The sequence below is a fragment of the Aspergillus undulatus genome (genome assembly GCF_047715775.1).
Source record: "Aspergillus undulatus strain CBS 261.88 unplaced genomic scaffold BDV17scaffold_28, whole genome shotgun sequence".
Lineage (NCBI taxonomy): Eukaryota > Fungi > Ascomycota > Eurotiomycetes > Eurotiales > Aspergillaceae > Aspergillus > Aspergillus undulatus.
The window spans coordinates 200,343-219,868 of NW_027396632.1; the positions used below are offsets into that span (position 1 = coordinate 200,343).

The following is a 19,526-nucleotide window of genomic DNA, read 5'->3' on the forward strand; positions in this document are numbered from 1 at the left end:
CCGCACACCCTCCCTGCTTCCTTCACTTAGTAATGTAATGAGGCTGCAGAACAGCATTTCTGACACACCATTGGTCCTGGCGTCTGTACTTTTTATTCGTTTGTTAGTTGCAGTCTGAGCTTTCAAGTATCAAGTGTACACTGATAGATTTCGTGCTCCGCGATTGGAGGCACCACCAAAGTAGCTGCGGGAGACAGCCAAGACCAGCGATGCCGATGCTACAGTATGGTGTGCAAGGCGAAAGCAGTGCATGCAGGACCCGTGAACTGAGCGGCGACAGCTCTGGAAAAAAACGGTATAGATGAGTGCTTCCTAAGACTACTTCATTAGCTAAAGATTCTGGAATAGGACTCGTTGGCTTTACAATTCATGTGGCTTAGATATGTACTTTAGTCTTCTCATGGAGCAGCAATCCAAGCACAGTTAAACAAGCAAAATATTAGCACAGGAGAATTCCGGCAATCTAAACCTGCCATCCCACTCAAACACCCCTTGCCACTCCCACCCCTCCCCCGCTCGAGCATCATCACTATAATCCCTCGCAACAACAGCCATCATAAGCCCCTCACACTCGCCCTGATACCTAAATGGCCTCGCAGGAGGGTCAATGACCTTACCCCCCCGCGATGAACAAGCAGGCAGCAACAGTGCAACCCAACTATACCGCTTAAACAGCGGCGCAACGACAGAGCGCAGATATAAAAGGCTTTTGAAGTCTATTTTGTCATTCGCGCCTTCGTTGTAGATCTGGTAATATCCCTCAGCCCCACTCCTTGGGCCTGTGTAGCCGTGTAGCGAGAACAAACCCGCGCTATGAAAGGGCCCGCGGCGCTGGACTCGGCAGACAAGCCACTCGGCTTGGAATCCGTCTGGCGTGATTGTGCCTTCAACGCTGTTGTGTCCGTTGAAGGCGGGGTACTGTATGCTTGTACCAGTAGCGCCATCTGAATTTGAAATTGATGCAAAGTCTGATGTAGGAGGAACAAGGTTAGGCCTCTCGGGCGCCCAGCTTAACCCGCGGACACCCTTGATCCGCGGCGAGCTAGAGATAAGAAATCCCGTGGCGAGGAGCCCGCCAACCATAGATCTCCAGAAGGCTTCGGCGGTCTTGACGACTTTGCCTGAGCCGCAGACAAGACTCCAGATGATGATGATATCTCTGTCCTTGGTTGGGTGGCGGTGGTTCAAGAGGCATGTTGCTTGCTCGGTCTTAACAAGGTTAGTATTATCTCTGGTCTGTGTGTAGTGCTGGATCGCGAGGCAGGGCAAGATAAGACTGAGGTAGCTCTTTGAGAGGATATCGGTTAGGACAGTCTTTAGGGAAATAACGCGGTTGTCTTTGCAGAGGATGTGAAGGTTCACGCGGCCGCGGATACCTTCTAGGAGAGTCCATGCGCGGACGTTCTAGTTGTATACCACAAGAGTCGCGAGGATTGTCTCTTCGGCGGCTAGAGTCAGCGGGTTAATATCAATGTCCATGAGGTCCTGGTCTATAAGGAGGACAAGCTTGCTATTAATAAAGTTATTATTGATCTGGCCGATTGCTTCGTCGCGGAGGTTGTTGTCTGTTAGGATGCAGGGGCTGTCTATCTAGTAGGACATGTAACCCAGGGACCGAGCAAGCTCAGTATACCTGCGATAGAGGTAGATATTGAACCCTGTCTCTGGTTGTCCGCCCTGTCCATGGCTCCAGACATGGGACACTGCCATGTTTTCGCTGGATATAGGGCGATACCAGATATGCTTGTTATCTATAGTCTCCAGGCAGACTGCCCTCGCTCCTTTAATACTCATGTAGGATTGCTCGTCCCAGGTCAAGAGGCTGCAGGAGGAGCCAGGGTATTAAAAATTATAAGTAGATTAATCCTTAATCCTGTCTGATATAAATCTCTTATAGTTTGCAGGTGCTTTGCTATCATAGACCCTCCTACTATTAATAACATTATATCGCGACTCCCGACTACCAAACTGACACTCATATATTTCAAAAAGCGTCCTAAAGTCTTGGGTGACGGAGCTCAGGTCCGCCCTTAGTAACTCGAACGCTTACTTGTATATATATATTGGCCTCGATCTCTCCACTGTCTCGCGCGGCGGTATTACAGAGGGAATCTCTCTAGCTATGATATAGTAGTTCTCGCTCGGTGCGTACCCGTTGCGCAGACAAATTGCAGCGTCGAAGCATAGCTGTAGTATCACTGTTTACTGCCAGGCTGACCAGAAGAATACAGTCAAAATAAACCAAGCCCGCGCCTCAGGCTCTGTCGTAGAGGTCTTCTGAAGGTCGGTAACTGTGTCAAGGAGCTTGACAATTGTATCCGCGTAGTTGTAGATTGTGAATGTGTTTCCCATTTCCATGCACAGCCAGAGAGCAGTGCGGATGACGTTGGTACAGGGTCTGGAAAGGACTTGGAGATCTGCCCACCTGTACGCCTTTAGCGCAGTGATATCCTCTATTCCTTCTGAAGATAAAGCGCAAAAGTACTCAGGTGGCCATGAATCGCCGACCGAGTTTGTCTTGCTTCTCGAGCGCCCACTATACTCGAATGTCAATTCAGGCGGATGCCGAGGGAGGCGTTGGAGCACAGCATAAGCGCCATCCACAATGGCATCCCTATCCTTCTTGTGCCTCTGCAGCTGGAAGTTACAGGTAGCGAGAGTCGCGAAAAGAGCATCGAGCCGTTCAAAATGCGTGTCCAGATTCTTGTTCTCGTTCTCGTCCTTGGCCGCAACAAGCACAAATGCATCCCGGCACCACTGCTCCATCCATTCTCTCGTTGAAATGGCGTTCAGGTATATCTTGTTGGATGCTTGGCCCTTTTCCGTAAAATCATGAACCGTATTTCCGCTGGGACAAGGCCGGGGGGAAGGCCCGGGTTCTTATCGGGTCGGTAGACATCCTCGTCCAATATGACGGATATGTGAGCCTTGGTTAGGGCCCAGAGTTTCCGGGGGGGCGTATCTGCCATTGTCAACCCTTTTCCAGTCCGCAGAAGGTATTGCGGGAAGGTGGAAGTTGAGGTCTGCGGAGCTGAAAAGGCACGGACGGTCATGTGATTGCTAGCTGCAGCTATACGAGCGCACCAAGCCATTTTTGATCAGAATTATATTACATGCAGCGGGAAATGGCTCCGTACCTCTCAGAATCAGCAGCGCGGCGATTCCGGTTCTTCGCCTTGGTGGTGGAGGCCCTGCATCAAGCCAGCCGCCAAATCTCACAGCGAATATAGATGCTGGTTGATCATTCGGCCAGGGGGCATGGAGCGAAACAGAAAGTCCTCGGTTAAGACATCATACATTGTAGTGATCTTTATGATGGTCGTGAACTGGCTGCTGAATGAGAAAACCGAGGGGAGCGAGAGCGCAAGGGAGGTAGTATTTTGCTCGGTAGGTATTCAACGTATTCGTTGGTTACTGATTCAGCAACAGAACATGGCTACTTGTACTTAGGCTTCATCTTTCATAGCCCTCATCTGGATTTATAAGTCCTAACGAGTTTGATGGAAGACTTGTCCCCAACTCCAGGCAAGCCATCTACTCGGGTTCGAGTTTGGGTTCAGCTGTGCCCTTATTCCGATTCTTGTCTTTACTGGGAAGATCAATGATTCTAAGTATAGCCAAGAGCTACGTTCAGAAGCAAGTAACTCTACAGCCGGAATCTTCATCGGACGGTATGAAAACAGCAGAGGAGGTACCGTGAGTGATGGAAGGCTAAGGAATAGAGTAGCGCGGAGGGGTGCAGTTTGCTAATACTATAAACATGGGCAGGTACCTTGCAGTCTACGCGGTCATGACATGATTCGGCTTTTGGCGTAATTATGAACCTGGTGGGAGGGACCTGACTACTACCTTTAGGGAGTATTGTCTGTGCCTGGTGTATTTTCAGGAGCTTAAATATTGTTCATACTGGTAGCATAGCAATCACTGATCCGTTTCCTTCCCTTCACTCCGGATAGCCCCATGGAAGCGTAGCGATTTGTAGGGCAGGAAGGTATGAGGGGTAGTAGCACCGGTAGCTCCTTCCTCGAGCGGGCGAACGATGCTTGCCAAATTGAGGAAGACGCGGCTAGCTGAAAGGCAATATCAGAAAGCTACATATGGTCGATTTATTGTTGTTGAGCTGAGGCTAGGTACACCTACTAACTTGGGTACATCGCTCGGCATTCTCGCCGACCCAGACCGTCCGCAGCCCGGCCAAGATCCTCCGCAAACCACAATGGCGTTACTCGCCATTCTTGGATCCTGCATGGCCCCGCAGATCCAAGCCTCCGTAAATGGGAATTGGGTGATCATAGCCCGTGGTGATGCTGTGATTGATGGAAATTCGTTTCCCACCGGGCTTGGTTGTATGCAAGTCATACCATAAGAATGAAGGAATAAAGACACTGACTAGTATCGTCGATGTACTCGCATATTGTCGCGTCCATCATGCTAATGAAGTTTCGAATCTTGTTATGGCTTCTGTTCAGCGTACAATGTCTTGCCCTACTGGAAGAAAAGATTGTCACTTTTACACCTCGACAAGGCGCGATTCCAATCCATGATGCGGAGATCGTCTACGACGCGCAGGATCCTGTGGCGATCGATATTGCGACAGAAAGTCTTGCTAGGGATTTCGAGAGTATAACTGGACAACGTCCTGATCGCCTTGCAGTGAGCGCTGGAAACTTTACCATTGAAAAAGAGACCGCCATTATCGCGGCTACGGTCAACTCCACACTCATAAAGGGGTTCGAAAGGAGAGGCCTTGTCAATGTGTCGGATATTAGAGGGAAATGGGAGACGTTCCAAATCACTGTTGTCAGGGACTATCAACCTGGCAAAGATGCATTTCTCATCGCCGGCAGCGACAAACGGGCGGTTGTTTACGGGCTGTATACCGTCGCCGAGCAATGTGGGCAATCTCCGTAAGGTCCCTGCCCTGTATCTGCATACTGAAACTAACAGTGTAGATACCACTGGTGGGCCGATGTTCCAACCACCAAGCACGACAAAATCTACGCTCTACCTATCACAACGACACACGGCGAACCTAGCGTCAAATACCGCGGCCTCTTCATCAACGATGAAGCCCCCGGGCTGACAAGCTGGTGGTCTAAAAGACACGGCGTTAATCACTACCCCCTGGACTCCGAATTCTACGCTCACGTCTTTGATCTAATCCTACGACTAAAGGGCAACTTTATGTGGCCGGCGATGTGGGCGCTATACGTCCCACGTCCTGGGAATATTTTCTTCACCGATGACCCGCATAACCAGCAGTTGGCCGATGATTACGGAATCGTTGTCTCGACGAGCCACCATGAGCCGATGCAACGGGCTACTAATGAGTGGAACTCGAGCGAGACCGGGGAATGGGACTGGACGACGAATAAAGAGAATGTCACTCGGTTTATGGAGGAAGGTGTCCGGCGGGCGGAAAACAACGAGACTTATTTCACGCTGGGTATGCGCGGTGCGAGTGATAGTGAGCTTAGTGGCGATGATCCTATCGCTATTCTCAACGAAGTCATTGAAACACAGCGAGACATTCTTTCGGAGCATCATGGGGATATCTCAGCGGTAAACCGTCAGTTTCAATAGCCACGTTGGAGATTAAGGAGCTAACTGGTTGCAGAGGTCTGGACAATCTATAAGGAGGTTGCGACGTACTATGCTGCGGGCGTAGTTCCTCCTGAGGACGTGACGCTTATGTTCACGGACGACAACTGGGGAAATATTATGCGACTGCCCACTGTTGAGGAAGCCGCACGCCCAGGTGGTATTGGAGTATGCTATGCTCTCGACATGCTTCAAGCATTAGGCGATGGGGGCTAATATAAGGATAGCTATACTACCACTTCGAGTACGTCGGACGGCCGAAGAGCTACAAATGGCAGAACGCCAACAATCTGGTATGCAGTTCAAGACCTGTTATCCGCTAGTGCTAACACAACCACGTAGGCCAAAGTATACAAAGAGCTATATCAAGCCCTAGAACGAGGCGCTGATCGCATTTGGGTCTTCAACGTGGCTGATATCAAGCCCATGGAGCTACCCTTTGCGTTCGCCATGGACCTCGCCTGGAATTCCTCTAAGTTCAGCTTTGATAAGATTCCAAGATACCTTCAGGCTTTTGCTGCTCGCGAATTCGGCCCTGAAATCGCAGAAGAGATTGGCTCTATACTCCTAGAGCATAGCCGGCTCATCGGCCGTCGCAAATATGAAGGAACCACGCCACTGACCTACTCATTCTACAACTACAACGAACTTGACCGTGTTCTTGATGAATGGGAAGATCTTGCGACCCGGGTGATAGCTGTCCGCAGAACGCTATCCCCATCTCACCACGCCCCGTTCTTCCACCTAGTCCAATACCCCATCCAATCAGGCCTCCTCTACCACCGCATCGTCCTCCGCCAATCCACAAACCAGCAATACGCGATCCAACGTCGAAACTCCGCAAACGACATTGCCCACGATATCCTCGCAGACTCCGAAGTCGACGCAGATCTACTAGAAGAATACAACGCCCTCCTAGACGGAAAATGGAACGGCATCCTCGCCCAGCCGAAACTCGAGCAGTGGCAGTGGGAAACTTGGCTTGCCCCCTCGCGTGATCTAATCCAGAATCTGTCGTTCGTTCAGCCAAGGCAGGATTTTGTTTATGTTCTTGGAAACTTGGGGATTCATGCAGAGGGGTCTCAGAGTGCGAATCGACAGTCGTGGGTATGTGAGTCGTGCGATCCGTCTATGCCGACGGAGGGCTCGAGGCGCGGCCGGGTCCCGGTTATGGATCCGTATAGCCCTAATAGGACGGTTGAGCTGTTTCACCGTGGTGACCATCGTGTGCCGATTTCGTGGCGGTTGGAGATCCCCCACGATTGGATCACGATTTCTCCTACATCAGGGACGCTTGACAGAGACAACTCGCAGGAACGCCTTGAGGTCTCGATAAACTGGGACAGCGTCCCTGCTGAATTAAACGAGGACGTACTAATCGGCGTACACTACGATACATTACCGAACTTTGACAACTTTGCTATCCCCGTCCAGAACCTCCCTGCCCCGCCAGACTCCTTCCACGGCTTCCCAGCATCAGCCGGGTACATTTCCATCGAGGCACCGCACTACCAACGAGTCTCAGATCGAGATGTCTACTTTGAGACCCTGCCTCACCTTGGCACACGCTCAATCTCGGGAACAGTAGCCCTGAGACCATACAAAGCCGCTCGAAATTCACCCTCATCTGCCCGAGCCGCAACTGTCGAGTATGACATCTACCTATTCAACAGCACAGAAAGCCTCACGGCAACGGTCTACATCACCCAAAACCTCGACACGGATCCAGACCTACCGATGGAGTTCTCCCTATCGCTGGACCCGACCGCGGCCAATTTTACCCGTCTACTCGCTGAGCCAGAAACGGCGGGTGATTTGCCTGAGACATGGACTTCGGAAATTGAGGATGCGGTTTGGACGCGGGAGGTTAGATTTGCAAACGTGACTGCTGGCGCACATACGTTGGTTTGGAGGGTGGATTCGCCGGAGGTTTACCTGGAGAAAATTGTGCTTGATACTGGGGGGAAGGTTGGGGGGAGTTATTTGGGGCCGCCGGAGACGCCGCGGTTCTGATGGGTAACAGAAGAGTTGGGTATACGTGCGGTATTCCAAGAGGAATAATAGCCAGGGCGTATTCGACTTCATGCTATAATGGAAGTTGGACCAGGTGAGCTTAGCTGATAACAACGACTGGGGTTATATATGTGACAAATTCGAGGTCTTGAGCTATAAAACACAAGAACCGACTTTATAATATTGACCTTGCACTGCAGTACCTATTTTTCCTTATTTCGCCCGGATCCCTCCTGCCTCCCACGCTATTTTGGCATTTGATCCCTACAATAAACAACATTGAAAGTATCCATTCCGTTCCTTAACCTAACAAGGTCCAAAACCGCCACTGCGTTCTTGGCCGTAAAAATCGTGGTCGCAGGGAAACCAATGTCTGAGTATTTTGACTCCAGCGTAGCCACGCCCCTTGGATTTGGGTACAGCGGAGACAAGAGAGATGCGAGTTGCATGATGGTTTTAAGCGGGCCATGAGTACCGATGTGATGTCTTTCAAGATGCTGACAAGGCCCTCTGTGGATCGAAACGGACACCTATTGAATGTAGATCTGCACTAAACCTTCCTCTCCTCATCCTGCACCTAATCCTCCATATTCTCCCTACCGTGCTAACACTTGGCAAACCAAAGCCAACATAGTAGACTACTATACTTCACGTTGCGGAGGCAGGGGAAAGTCAGTTAGGACATAATCAAGTTCACACTAGCATAGCAGCTCAATCTATCGTAGCCCGGCAACTGGGGTAGTCAGCCAAAGAAAATTATTGCAGACTAAAAAGGTCCTCCTCTCGAACCGAGTTTATAGTACGTAAGCTTTATCTTAGTCCCGCTCTGGCCCATCTGCATGTTCAACCAATCCTCCGTTCCTCTGCTTAGTCCTCATGCTTATCATGCATCTTCACACTCAGAACATCAATCCCGCCTCTCTTCTCGACGAGCCGCAAAACAGTCTTTGAGTCCTTGGAAGTGAGTTGTGTGATCTGTGGAAAGTCTAGGTGTTTCTCGTTTGAACCTGTCCAGCTCACCACACTGCCTTTATCGATCCATACGAGGCTTCAATCTTGCGCGGGCTGCTAGCCTCGATGTCCTTCCTGAGCTGAGTAAGGATTGAATTGAGGTAGTCTGACGGTTGGACGAAAACGACTTCATTGTGCCTCGGGGCCTTGCGGTAGAGCATGACGGGCATACCGTTATCTTCGGGCTTGATGAAAAGTCTGGCAAGTAATGCTTGATAAGTGTCGGAGTCGCGTTCGAAGTCTGGTAAATGCGGTCAACGAGGGGCCTGAATATCTGTGCTTGCTGTTAAGGATCTGCTTTCCTCCCCTTCAGTACCACAGGACAGGATGCCCTTTTTATACCCGGGCCGCCCATGCAGCCTGTTAATAGACAAAGGAGACGTATATCTTTGTGCAGCAGACGCAGACTGCCTCAACGGGCTATTTTAGATGTTGAGTGCGTGCTGTATCCTTGTTTAGTGTCTCAGGGTGTCTCGGGCCTTTGACAGTCTTGTTAACTATCCTTTGGCACGATTATTTACAAGATTCATAGTATGATTTCTGACACCGTCTGGCACAGTGTGTTAAGATATATTCCATAGATAGGGCATTCTCAGAAATGCATTCCTCAAAAGAAGAATTACCCTTGACAGAACGGTGGCCTTGGTGGATTCGAACTGACGCAATTACCTGCCTGTGTACTATCTCAAAGACATAGCAACGCAGTACCTAGGCTACAGATAACTGCCCAATTCCGTTCTCCTGGGCGAACTCATCATGCCAGCCATCCTTCTCCATGGTTCTAGTCCCTGCCAAGTGTTCCACACCAGCCGGATTATAGGTTGTTACCAGCTCCATATCCATGGATGACTAAGCCTGCTACATCTTGTGATGCTATGGAGACCAGCAAGCCTATCATCCAGATATTCCCCTGTTGAACTAGCAAGTCATTGGATGCACGGATTAATTTGAAAGTTTAGTCCTATCAGCTACTATTTGAAACAGTATATATCCAGATTACAGACTAATATTGTACTTCACTGCTCGCCTAACATGGTCTTCAAGACGTCAGTTGGTGTACGCTTTGGTGCGGCCAGCTCCAATACTTCCTTGCTGCTTGTAGAGGACGTGCATTTCCCATCCCATACTAGCCCAACGGCACGTTTCATAGACAAAATAACGTTCTTTGATTCTCCACTTGCCGCAAACTTGTGTTCGTAATAGGAGTCGAGGAATGACAGGTCCCTGTAGCTGACATCCTTGACTTTAATACCAGTACGCTGCTCAATCATCTGAACAATTTGGGCCCCAGTAATATCATCCGGCCCGTTAAGGACGTATTTTGCTTTGTTGTGCACAGTGGTATCGTCCTGGGCCAGGAGATAAGCCGCAAAAGCCCCAACCTCGTCTGGGTCAATAATACCCACAGGACCATTTTCCGCCGCCATTAGCCTTAAAGTACCCTGTTCCCCAGTTTCGCGGTAGCGTTGAATAAACTCGACTGCAGGGGCGAGATAGTGCTGTGAGAAGATATTCGGCTGAAGCGAAGTCCACTGCATCTTTTCGAACTCCGGCGAGGCTAATAGAGCCTCAATTGCCCAATGGGCGCGCGCATAGTACGCATTAGAGTCTGGGCGAACGTTTGCGGCGGTTGTCGAGATCCGCACGACATACTTGACATTCGCTTGCAGGGCGGCAAGGTGGAACGTGGACTCCTCGGCGAACTGATTGGGGTTATTGTGTGATGCAATAAATGCCCGGACAACTTCATGTTCTCTGAGCCACTCGGCAGTGATTTCCACCCAGTTTTGCTCTATCACACTAATACCAGAGAGTTTTGCGAGCTTCTTTGCTTCAGGAGAATCCAGAGACCGTGTCAAAGCAATCACTCGGTGATCGGACAGAGTATTGCTAGTCTTGAGCAACCTGGGCAGGGTTTCGGTCACACTGCGGCCAGTGTTCCCAGTTGCGCCGATGATGAGGATACTTGGAGCCATGGCGGAAAGAAAGCGGATGTCTTGTTCGAAGATCTTTGTTCGAAGATTTTCTGAATAACAGAACAAGCGTCAATGATGACCAGCCCCCTGTTCTGTTCACGGTGTTATTTGTATCTTGCGAGGACGCTGAGAACCACAAATTGCTTATTAATGACGTGTATACTTTCAGCGTGTCGGTGGGCTCTCCGAGGGAACCTAAGTGGGATGTCCGGGTTAGGTGAGTAATGTCCCCGTTCAAGGGGAAGGGTCTCCATTTAAATTATAAATCCAAGACTGCTTTCATTGAATCTATCATATTCGCCTCGGCACTATCCCTAGTTTTACTACCCCACTGGGAATATGCAGCGCAAGCCGTTTATTGAAACAGTCCCAGCCTTAAATAAGGTGTATAGCTATAGGTCTGGTCGTAAAAGTGGTATATTGAGGTCAGTCATTCAAAAGATGTGTAGATTATCCAGACAGTGTCATTTGATTATGGATTAAAATAGTCTAGAAGCACGTGTTTCAACAGCGTACTTTATATTTCCTGCACGCACGTGTACCGTTATGCCATGTGGGCATACCAAAATGAAACCCCGATATCGTTCATAGATGTAGTACTATGGCGTGTTAGGACCTGGGTGTCAAACACTCCTGGAGCTGGAATATCGCTGTGAGCTTTGAGGTATAAGAGCGTTGCTGCCTCGCTCGCCAGCGTCTTTCCGCCCTTCTCGAATGGCATGAACGTTCTTGCATGTGGAGATCTGAATACCCACCGTATCCCATCGTCGAAAAGAATAAAGATGCCATCTAGCAAGAGGTTTACGCTCTATGCAGTCAAAACCAACCCCAACCAGCCTGACACATAGTAGTAAAAAGAAGTCATTTATGCGACAATCCTTGACATAAGCTTCCACGTATTCTCACCAAATAACCTCATCCACGTCTTCGGCACATCTTCAAACTTTGCATCGACGAATATCTGCATTGAGTCATTGATGACAGTCTTGCCCTGCTTGCACGCGCCCACAAGATCCATAACCACGCCAGAGAACTGATGGGGGTAGACCAGGGCCATGAAGCCGTGGAAGTGCAGATGGTTGGAAATGATTTCCTACATGTTAGTTAAGAGGTGCACTGGCAAGATGCGAAGGGAACGGATAGGGTAAGGAGGGACCTTATGTAGGCTGAACACCAAATCGAGAACCTGCAAGAGGGCGAGGCGACCTCGAGTGCATCCCCTACAGAAACTTAAGCTGCGATGATGGAACCTTCAACACGGCCAAGCTCAACACACCTATAAGCTCTGGAAGAAAACTTGGAAGGCGATAGGCTGGAACAGAGGACTCGGGCTCGTATTGTCATATTGCGAATGTCCTAGGTATAGCTGTGCTAGTAGTAGGAGACATGGTCAACGGAGAACAACTCCATTATCTGAGCTATACATACATCCGGCTTCACTCTCGAGAGGTCTTTGAGGAGTCGCTCCAGTAGGATGGCGCACTTCGCACAGAGACAGGGCTATTTCCGGCTGCCGCATAGGGAACCCTACTAAGGGCTAATGATGGTCGAAGATGGCGACGCCCAGGCACCTGGAATAATGAATAATCACGAATCGTTGGAGTAAGCTTAGCACCTGCATCCTTGCAAAAGGAAGATAAAGACAAGACAAGGCTACTCTAACAAGTTGAAAAATACGCCGTATGCTTAGGCATGCACCATCGCGGCCCACAATGTCGTGCTGGAATTCGCAACGTCACTTGGAAGCCGAGTCAGCTTCAACACCACGCCAAACACGAGGCACGACCAGATCACACCATGGGTCTCCCCGCATTGATTCACTACCTGCTGCTGATAAAAGGGGATTACGTACCGAAACAGCAAGCAGCTCAGGGAGAAAGACGCGACAGCAGTAACCAATATGGCGGCACTGGCAGTCAAGGCGGCGGTCGTTACGCAGACAGAGCTCCCCCTCAGCACAAACGGGGTCAAGTTCCAGGAGCCGGAAACAACACCCGTACTGGAGTCACATCATAAAGCAGAAGGCCAAAGTAACAACAGGCCAGCATTCCAAATCGAAGAGCACCCAATTGACCAAGTGCGACCGATCAAAGTCGGCGTGATTGGGGCTGGCCTGTCGGGTATCACAGCCGGCATTCTCCTCCCCGCAAAACTGCCTGGTCTGGATTTGCGCATCTACGATAAGAATGCTGATTTGGTACGTCTTCTTCACTGTTTCCTACGCAGACGAAACAGAGAATGTCAATGTTGATTTGTTACTGCGCAGGGAGGAACCTGGTTCGAAAACACATACCCCGGCGTGCGATGCGACATCCCCGCGCACGTCTACCAGTCCAACTTTGAGCCGAACACGCGATGGACGGAGGAGTTTGCGCAGGGCCACGAGATTCGCGATTACTGGCAGGGTGTTGCGCGCAAGTATGATGTATACAAGTATGTTCGGGCGCAGCACAAGGTGGAGCGCGCGGAGTGGGTTGGCGAGCAGGGGAGGTGGAGGGTGACTGTAAGGGATTTGAAGGAGGATAAGGTATTTACCCAATACCCGGAGCTACTTCTAAACTGATATGCTGAGTTAAGTGGCAGGTATATGAAGAAGAGCTCGACGTCGTCCTCAACGCAATCGGGCACTTCAACGCGTGGAAACTGCCCGACTACCCCGGCATCAACGACTTCCAAGGCCCGCTCTTCCACTCCTCAAACTGGAACCACAATGTCGACCTCAAGGGCAAACGAGTGGCCTTGATAGGCAACGGCGCCTCAGGGCTGCAAGTCCTGCCCTCGATCCAACCCATCGCCTCGCATGTCGACCACTACGCGCGCAACCGCACCTGGATTGCCGACTCGTTCGGAACAGTCGGCGTGCGCAGACTAGAGCCGAATTATATCCCACAGGACCAAATCGACTCGTTTGACGATCCCGACACATACCTCGAATATCGCAAAGGGGTGGAAAGCGGCTACTTCTCCCGCTTCGGCGCCATCTTCAAAGACTCCCCCATCAACGCAAACCTGCGCGAGCAATGGACAGAACTCATGCTGCGCCGAATCCAAGAGAAGCCCGAGTTAGCAGATAAAATCATCCCCGATTTCCCGCCAAATTGCCGCCGACCTACCCCCGGCCCGGGCTACCTCGAAGCCCTAACGAAGGAAAACGTCTCGTACATCCAAACGCACATCTCACACTTCACGCCGAATTCCATCGTCACTAAGGACGGAACAGAAAGGGAAGTCGATGTCGTCATCTGCTCAACGGGCGCAAACGTCGACCACGCGCCTCCCTTCCCCATAATCTCAAACGGACTAAACCTCCAAACCGCATGGAAACACGACGGCCATTTCGGGTTCCCCTACAATTACCTCGGCGTCGCAACGCCCGGCTTCCCTAACCTCCTCTGGGTAGGCGGCCCCAATGCCACCGGCCACGGCGGGAGCGTGCCTAACAGCATCGAGAACCAAATCGTATACATCGCAAAGATAATCCGGAAGTTCCGCGCACAGGGGATAAAGTCTTTCGTGCCTAGTAAAGCCGCAACAGATGACTTCGTCCAGTACGCCGACGCATTCTTTCCACGGACCGTCTGGGCGGAGAATTGTTCATCCTGGTATAACGGTGGTCGACCGGGCGCGCGAATCCATGGGTTGTTTCCTGGGAGTGCGGCGAGTCTGAATTATATCAGGCGGGATCCGAGATGGGAGGATTTTGAGTTTAAGTATCTTACTCCGAGTGGGAATCGGTTTGCCTGGTTTGGGAATGGGTGGACGAGTCGGGAGTTGACCGAGGGGAGTGATCTTACGCCGCATCTGAAGAGGCCCGGGGATATTGATTTGAGGACTTATCTTGAGAGTTGGCATGATGTCTAGTTTATATATCATTTGCTTTTAGAGCCATAGTGCTTATGACTACAGATCTTGTTATTGTTCCATTGCATAGTAGAGCAGCCCCCGTCTTGACCATGGTGACCATCCATGCCCTCCCCGCCAGGCTATATTCTGCTACGAAGCATGGCCAGCGAACCCTAGATAAGGATAGAGTAAATTCGCTATAGAAGCAGCAAAGCCGTAACAAAACCAAGATGCTGCTATCTCTGTTCGAGTGATATAGACCAGGTACAGGTTCAACTGTCCACCCAAGAGCACCTCCAAATGACACCATGATCAACCTACCCAGTACCTACCCCTGTCCTTGCGCCAATCTCCAACCAGAACTGGTCAGTGCTCTCTAACCGCTGGCTACCACCGAGATATCGGCGATTACCCCTCCAAACTAAAAATACAAGGGTGCAGATGAGGGGCAATGGAATGGAATGCAATGGCGAATATGCGGAATGGATTGCGTCAGTAGTCCGGGCCGGTGGGCAACCGAGTGGGAGTGGGAGTGGGAGTGGGAGTGCCGAATATATTGGCACTGGCACGGACCACAAGTTAGATTTATTAAGCTTGATCGCATCATTCTTCTCCAAGATCCTGTTTCGATTTGGCTTTGTCTGTTTGACACTTTGGTTGTAGCTGCGGCTGCGCCTGTTCGAACTTCGGTCGGATGAACGGGTTTGCTCTTGATGTCAGTCTGCCGGAGGAGGATTTGGCCAGAACGAATTCACAATGGGAGATGTATCTATACCAGAAGAGCTGTTCATTTCATATGTTCTGGATCAAGGCGGACTGTCAGATGTGAAAATAATCTTTTCTACGAATGGATCTGTGCATATATACTGTGTCTCAATCCTATCTAACAAACCATCCCATCTAACGCCTCTATAAAACATATATTCCAAGCATAGACTCGTTATCATCTAAATCATCTTAATCCAACTCAACAACAATCCTCTTCCCACTTACATCCCCCCTCCTCAAAACCCCCAACGCCTCATTAACCCCCCCAAGACCCCCCTCAGCCCTAACGACCTCCGGCAACTCCAAAATCCCAGTCTCCATCAACCTCTCAAGCCAAGTGACCGTCGCCTCCCCAGCCTCCGGACAGGAATGGAATACCTTGATTGGGACGGTATGGTATACCACCCTCTCGTCTCTCACATCAGGTTTAGGCAGTCCCGTGAGACCGAGTAAATGCGCGTGCGATCCGTCGTCGCGAATAGTTGGGTCGAGGGCGCTTTGGAGTAATGTTGAGGTCTCGGATCCGACGATGTCGATTGCGTAGCGCAGTCTGTTGCCGCTTACGCCGCGGATTATTTCTACTGCACGCGTTGTATCGTACCGGTCGATGAGGATGTCTGCGCCTGCGGCGTGGAGCTTTGCGCCGTGCCGCGCGATGTCGGCGATGGCGATTGTTTTCAGTCCGGCGAGGCGTGCGAGTTGGATTGTTAATAGGCCGGTTGTTGTTGATGCTAATTTCGTCAGTATATCTATAGGTATGGAAAGGTAAATATGACCATACCTCCCCAAATAGCAATCCACTCGCCCGCCTTGGGCCTCTCCCTCTCCCCCCCCTCAGCAAAACACTCCCCCCTAACATCAGCCGGTATGCTCTCCCCATCAACTCCCTCCAGCAACCCCCTCAAATTGGGCCCCGCGCACTCCCTAATATTCCGAAAGTCCACACCCAGCGAAACACCCAGCGCCAGCATCGAGGCAACGAATGCAACGCCCACTGAAGCGGCGGACGCCGTGCTGACGCTGCCGGGAATCCGCGCGGCATTGAAGTGCGTTGCGACAGCGTACTCTTGGAACGCGGCTTTGCGGATGTCGCGGTAGTCAGTAGAGGGGACGAGGACGAGATCGCCTTTCTTGAGGCGTGATTGGGAATGTGAGGAGTGAGTGGGGTGTGTGTCGACGACGATGCCGGCGAGGTCGCGCCCGTTTACCCAGGGGAGGGAGGGGAGGCCGAAGTTGTATGCCCTGTATCGCTCTTAGTTGATTGCTATATACGAAGGTATAGTATGACGGGGGAGGGGAAAAGAAGGGAGGAACATACGGGCCCTTCCAATCAACTGGATTCAACCCGATGGCAGTAACCTGAATTCCCAATTAACACGAACCATAACGTTGGATTTCAGTAAGTAGGTAAGACTGTACCTTGATCAAAAGTTCATCCCTATGCAGAATAGACGGTATGGCATGGTCGGTGACAAGGGCGTAGGGCTGCTGGGCGGCATGGACGAGGAGGGCTCGCTGTGTAACACTTGGCGTTTGCTGTTCAGGTTGCGACTCAATCTGTGGCTGATTCGTGATAGTATTTGATATATTCTCTCTCTGCTCGATGATGATCTTCTCGTATTCATAGAGAACCGGATGCTTTACGTCTACCGTTGTGGTGAGGGTTGTTATCGTCGTCATAATGTTGCGTATGTGTGTGTGTGTGTCTGCAAGGGAAGAATGTAGGAAAGAGGAGTATTTACACAACTACACTAGTCAAGCAACGAAGAAGTCAAGATAAGTGAAAGACAGTATTCTGGATTATGCAATGCGAACCAGATCCTTCGACTACAGGCCTAGTGAACCGTACTCTGGTTCTTGCGTGCATCTCTCCATTGCAGACGCAAGCCGGCGCTCGATTTGGAGTCATCGGGGATACCTCTCGCACGAGAGCGTAAGATAAATGACAGGGGCAAAACGAATTGTAATTTGCATTTTGGACTGAGAGAGTCTGAGGTGCAGGGATGTAGGTCAAGCGTCATTGTGGTGTGCTATCACGACTGAGCCTTTGTCAATCGCGGGGTTGGATTGCGTGATGGGTGTGGCCGAGGTTCATGCTGGACTAAAGGAGCTCCAGTTAGTTATCGATAGTGGACAAGCTTCCAGAATAATGGATCCTCGTCTTCTGTAACGAACTTCGGAAATCATGAGGAAGTGTGCCCTGAATGAAGTTGTTGGGTGCCTGTGCTGTAGTTGTACAACTTCGGCGAGATACCACCATGTCCCTCTGCCCCCTGATCTGTCACCTCCAGCGCCAACTGACAAAAGTAACACTCCCTGCTGCCTGACTTGACGTGCAACCGTGACCAAAATGACGTGCCGGACGTTCTCAACAACTGGCTGCTGATGAGGACAGCATTTCTAAGCATCCATCTCATCTCATCCCATCCCTTGCTGTCACCACCACCGCCCCAATAATGTAAACAAAATGTCGCACTGAGAAGCTGAACTTCAACAACATCCAAGAACAGCCATGGAAGCAGAAACCCAACCGCTCCTGGAAGCTCCCTACGACTGCCCTCGATACGAGGCCACGCCTCGCCGCGATGCCCTCCCGTCAGCAACACCATCAACCTCAGGAAGCGGGAAATACCTCTCCTGGACAACAGCGTACATTCTCGTCGTCTCGCGCGTAATCGGCAGCGGGATCTTCGCGACACCAGGCTCGATCGTCAAATCATCCGGGAGTATCGGTCTGTCCCTCCTGCTATGGCTCTTCGGGACAATCCTCGCAGCATGCGGAATGGTCGTGTCGATGGAATACGGATGCATACTGCCTCGCTCAGGCGGCGACAAAGTATATCTAGAGTATACATACCCGCGCCCGCGATTCCTCGCGTCGACGCTTATCGCCGTGCAGGCGGTATTGCTTGGCTTCACGGCAAGCAACTGCATCATCTTTGCGAAGTATACGGTCTTCGCACTCGATGGTGCACCGAGCGAGCTCACGCATAAGCTTTTTGCAGCGGGGCTCTTGACGGCGATTACCGTTGTCCATGGGTGTTTTCGGCAGACGGGGATCTGGATCCAGAATGTGCTGGGCTGGTTGAAGATCTTCCTTATCGGGTCGATCTCGCTGACCGGGATTTGGGTTATCTTTTTGCGTCCGAATGGAGTGCAGAGTGGTGCGGGTGCCAGCACACATTCAACGCAGCCGCAGCCGCAGCCGGTGATGGCGCGGGATACGCTCTGGGAGGGCTCGAACTGGAGCTGGAATCTGCTCTCGACGTCGCTTTTCAAGGTTCTTTATTCGTATGCCGGATTGAATAATGTCAATAACGTCCTGAGCGAAGTGCGTGATCCGATACGCACGGTGAGGACGGTGTGTCCGGCCGCGTTGCTGACTTCAGGGGCACTGTATTTGCTTGCCAATGCGTCTTACTTTCTGGTTGTGCCGCTGGACGAGATCAAGCAGAGTGGTGAGCTCGTTGCAGCATTGTTGTTCGATCGATTATTTGGGCCGCGAGTCGGCGGGACTCTGTTTCCTCTTGCCATCGCCGTATCGGCAGCTGGGAATGTCATGGTTGTTACGTTTGCGCTGGTAAATATCCCCCTTTTCGCAGTTTGACCAACACTAACAAAGTAGGCGCGAGTCAACCAAGAAATCGCCCGACAAGGCTTCCTCCCCTGGGGCGACGTGCTCTCCTCCTCAAAGCCCTTCGGAACACCATTATGGGGACTAATAGTACACTACGTCCCATCACTGCTGGTAATCATGCTTCCACCGCAAGGTGACGTCTACAACTTCATCCTAGACGTCGAGGGCTACCCCGGTACGATCTTCGGACTGGCAATCACAGCCGGGCTGCTGTTGCTGAGGTACCGCGAGCCGTATCTTCCGAGGCCGTTCAAGGCCTGGCTGCCGGCTGTTTGGGTGCGGATTGTGGTTTCGCTGGCACTGCTTGTCTCGCCGTTTATTCCGCCGCCTGGGTATAAAGGGGATGTGGAATTCTTTTATGCCACGTATGCTATTGTTGGGGCTGGAGTGTAAGTTGTTTATTTCAATTATCTGCTGAAATCACCTTGACTAATTGACCGCTCAGTATTGTCTTCGGAGTTCTGTATTGGTATGTCTGGACGGTTCTGCTACCTAGATGGGGAGGATACAAGTTAGAGGAAGAGGAGAAGGTGCTGGATGATGGGACAGCAGTAACCAGGCTTGTACGAACGCAGCAGTAATGCATATATTCAATACATTCGGTTATCTCGCAACAAAGCTCCTATTTGCCACGTATACTATCCCAGCAAAATCTCCCCTAGTTCTCTCCTGCTAAC

The 19,526-nt window shown here is 51.0% G+C and overlaps 7 protein-coding genes across 7 annotated transcripts; 3 read left to right on the forward strand and 4 right to left on the reverse strand.

Annotated features, from left to right (window-relative positions):
* Positions 1-423: 423 nt before the first annotated feature.
* Positions 424-2,969, reverse strand: BDV17DRAFT_282161 (HET domain protein; the record flags this gene model as incomplete). Its single annotated transcript, XM_073760157.1, has 10 exons — positions 424-538; positions 572-772; positions 803-1,404; positions 1,504-1,582; positions 1,616-1,803; positions 1,942-2,037; positions 2,083-2,116; positions 2,153-2,187; positions 2,230-2,817; positions 2,856-2,969. The coding sequence occupies 10 exons, from the start codon at positions 2,967-2,969 to the stop codon at positions 424-426; spliced, it is 2,052 nt and encodes a 683-aa protein (XP_073615001.1).
* A 1,459-nt stretch (positions 2,970-4,428) lies between these two features.
* Positions 4,429-7,614, forward strand: BDV17DRAFT_298694 (uncharacterized protein; the record flags this gene model as incomplete). Its single annotated transcript, XM_073763732.1, has 5 exons — positions 4,429-4,907; positions 4,953-5,569; positions 5,618-5,769; positions 5,829-5,894; positions 5,944-7,614. 5 exons carry the CDS (start codon positions 4,429-4,431, stop codon positions 7,612-7,614), a joined length of 2,985 nt encoding a protein of 994 aa, XP_073615002.1.
* Positions 7,615-9,641: 2,027 nt separating this feature from the next.
* BDV17DRAFT_298695 (NmrA-like family protein) lies at positions 9,642-10,601 on the reverse strand (the record flags this gene model as incomplete). Its single annotated transcript, XM_073763733.1, has 1 exon — positions 9,642-10,601. The coding sequence occupies one exon, from the start codon at positions 10,599-10,601 to the stop codon at positions 9,642-9,644; it is 960 nt and encodes a 319-aa protein (XP_073615003.1).
* A 1,900-nt stretch (positions 10,602-12,501) lies between these two features.
* Positions 12,502-14,462, forward strand: BDV17DRAFT_298696 (flavin-containing monooxygenase; the record flags this gene model as incomplete). Its single annotated transcript, XM_073763734.1, has 3 exons — positions 12,502-12,798; positions 12,868-13,128; positions 13,185-14,462. The coding sequence occupies 3 exons, from the start codon at positions 12,502-12,504 to the stop codon at positions 14,460-14,462; spliced, it is 1,836 nt and encodes a 611-aa protein (XP_073615004.1).
* A 939-nt stretch (positions 14,463-15,401) lies between these two features.
* Positions 15,402-16,892, reverse strand: BDV17DRAFT_291916 (zinc-binding alcohol dehydrogenase family protein; the record flags this gene model as incomplete). The annotated part of the gene is made up of 4 exons (XM_073762248.1): positions 15,402-15,943; positions 15,994-16,454; positions 16,531-16,571; positions 16,632-16,892. 4 exons carry the CDS (start codon positions 16,890-16,892, stop codon positions 15,402-15,404), a joined length of 1,305 nt encoding a protein of 434 aa, XP_073615005.1.
* Positions 16,893-17,273: 381 nt separating this feature from the next.
* Positions 17,274-17,731, reverse strand: BDV17DRAFT_264930 (uncharacterized protein). The gene has a single exon (XM_073758105.1). It carries the CDS (start codon positions 17,627-17,629, stop codon positions 17,396-17,398), a length of 234 nt encoding a protein of 77 aa, XP_073615006.1. The 5' UTR covers positions 17,630-17,731; the 3' UTR covers positions 17,274-17,395.
* On the forward strand, positions 17,725-19,430 carry BDV17DRAFT_291917 (putative methionine permease; the record flags this gene model as incomplete). Its single annotated transcript, XM_073762249.1, has 3 exons — positions 17,725-18,792; positions 18,838-19,238; positions 19,295-19,430. 3 exons carry the CDS (start codon positions 17,725-17,727, stop codon positions 19,428-19,430), a joined length of 1,605 nt encoding a protein of 534 aa, XP_073615007.1.
* Positions 19,431-19,526: the final 96 nt, after the last annotated feature.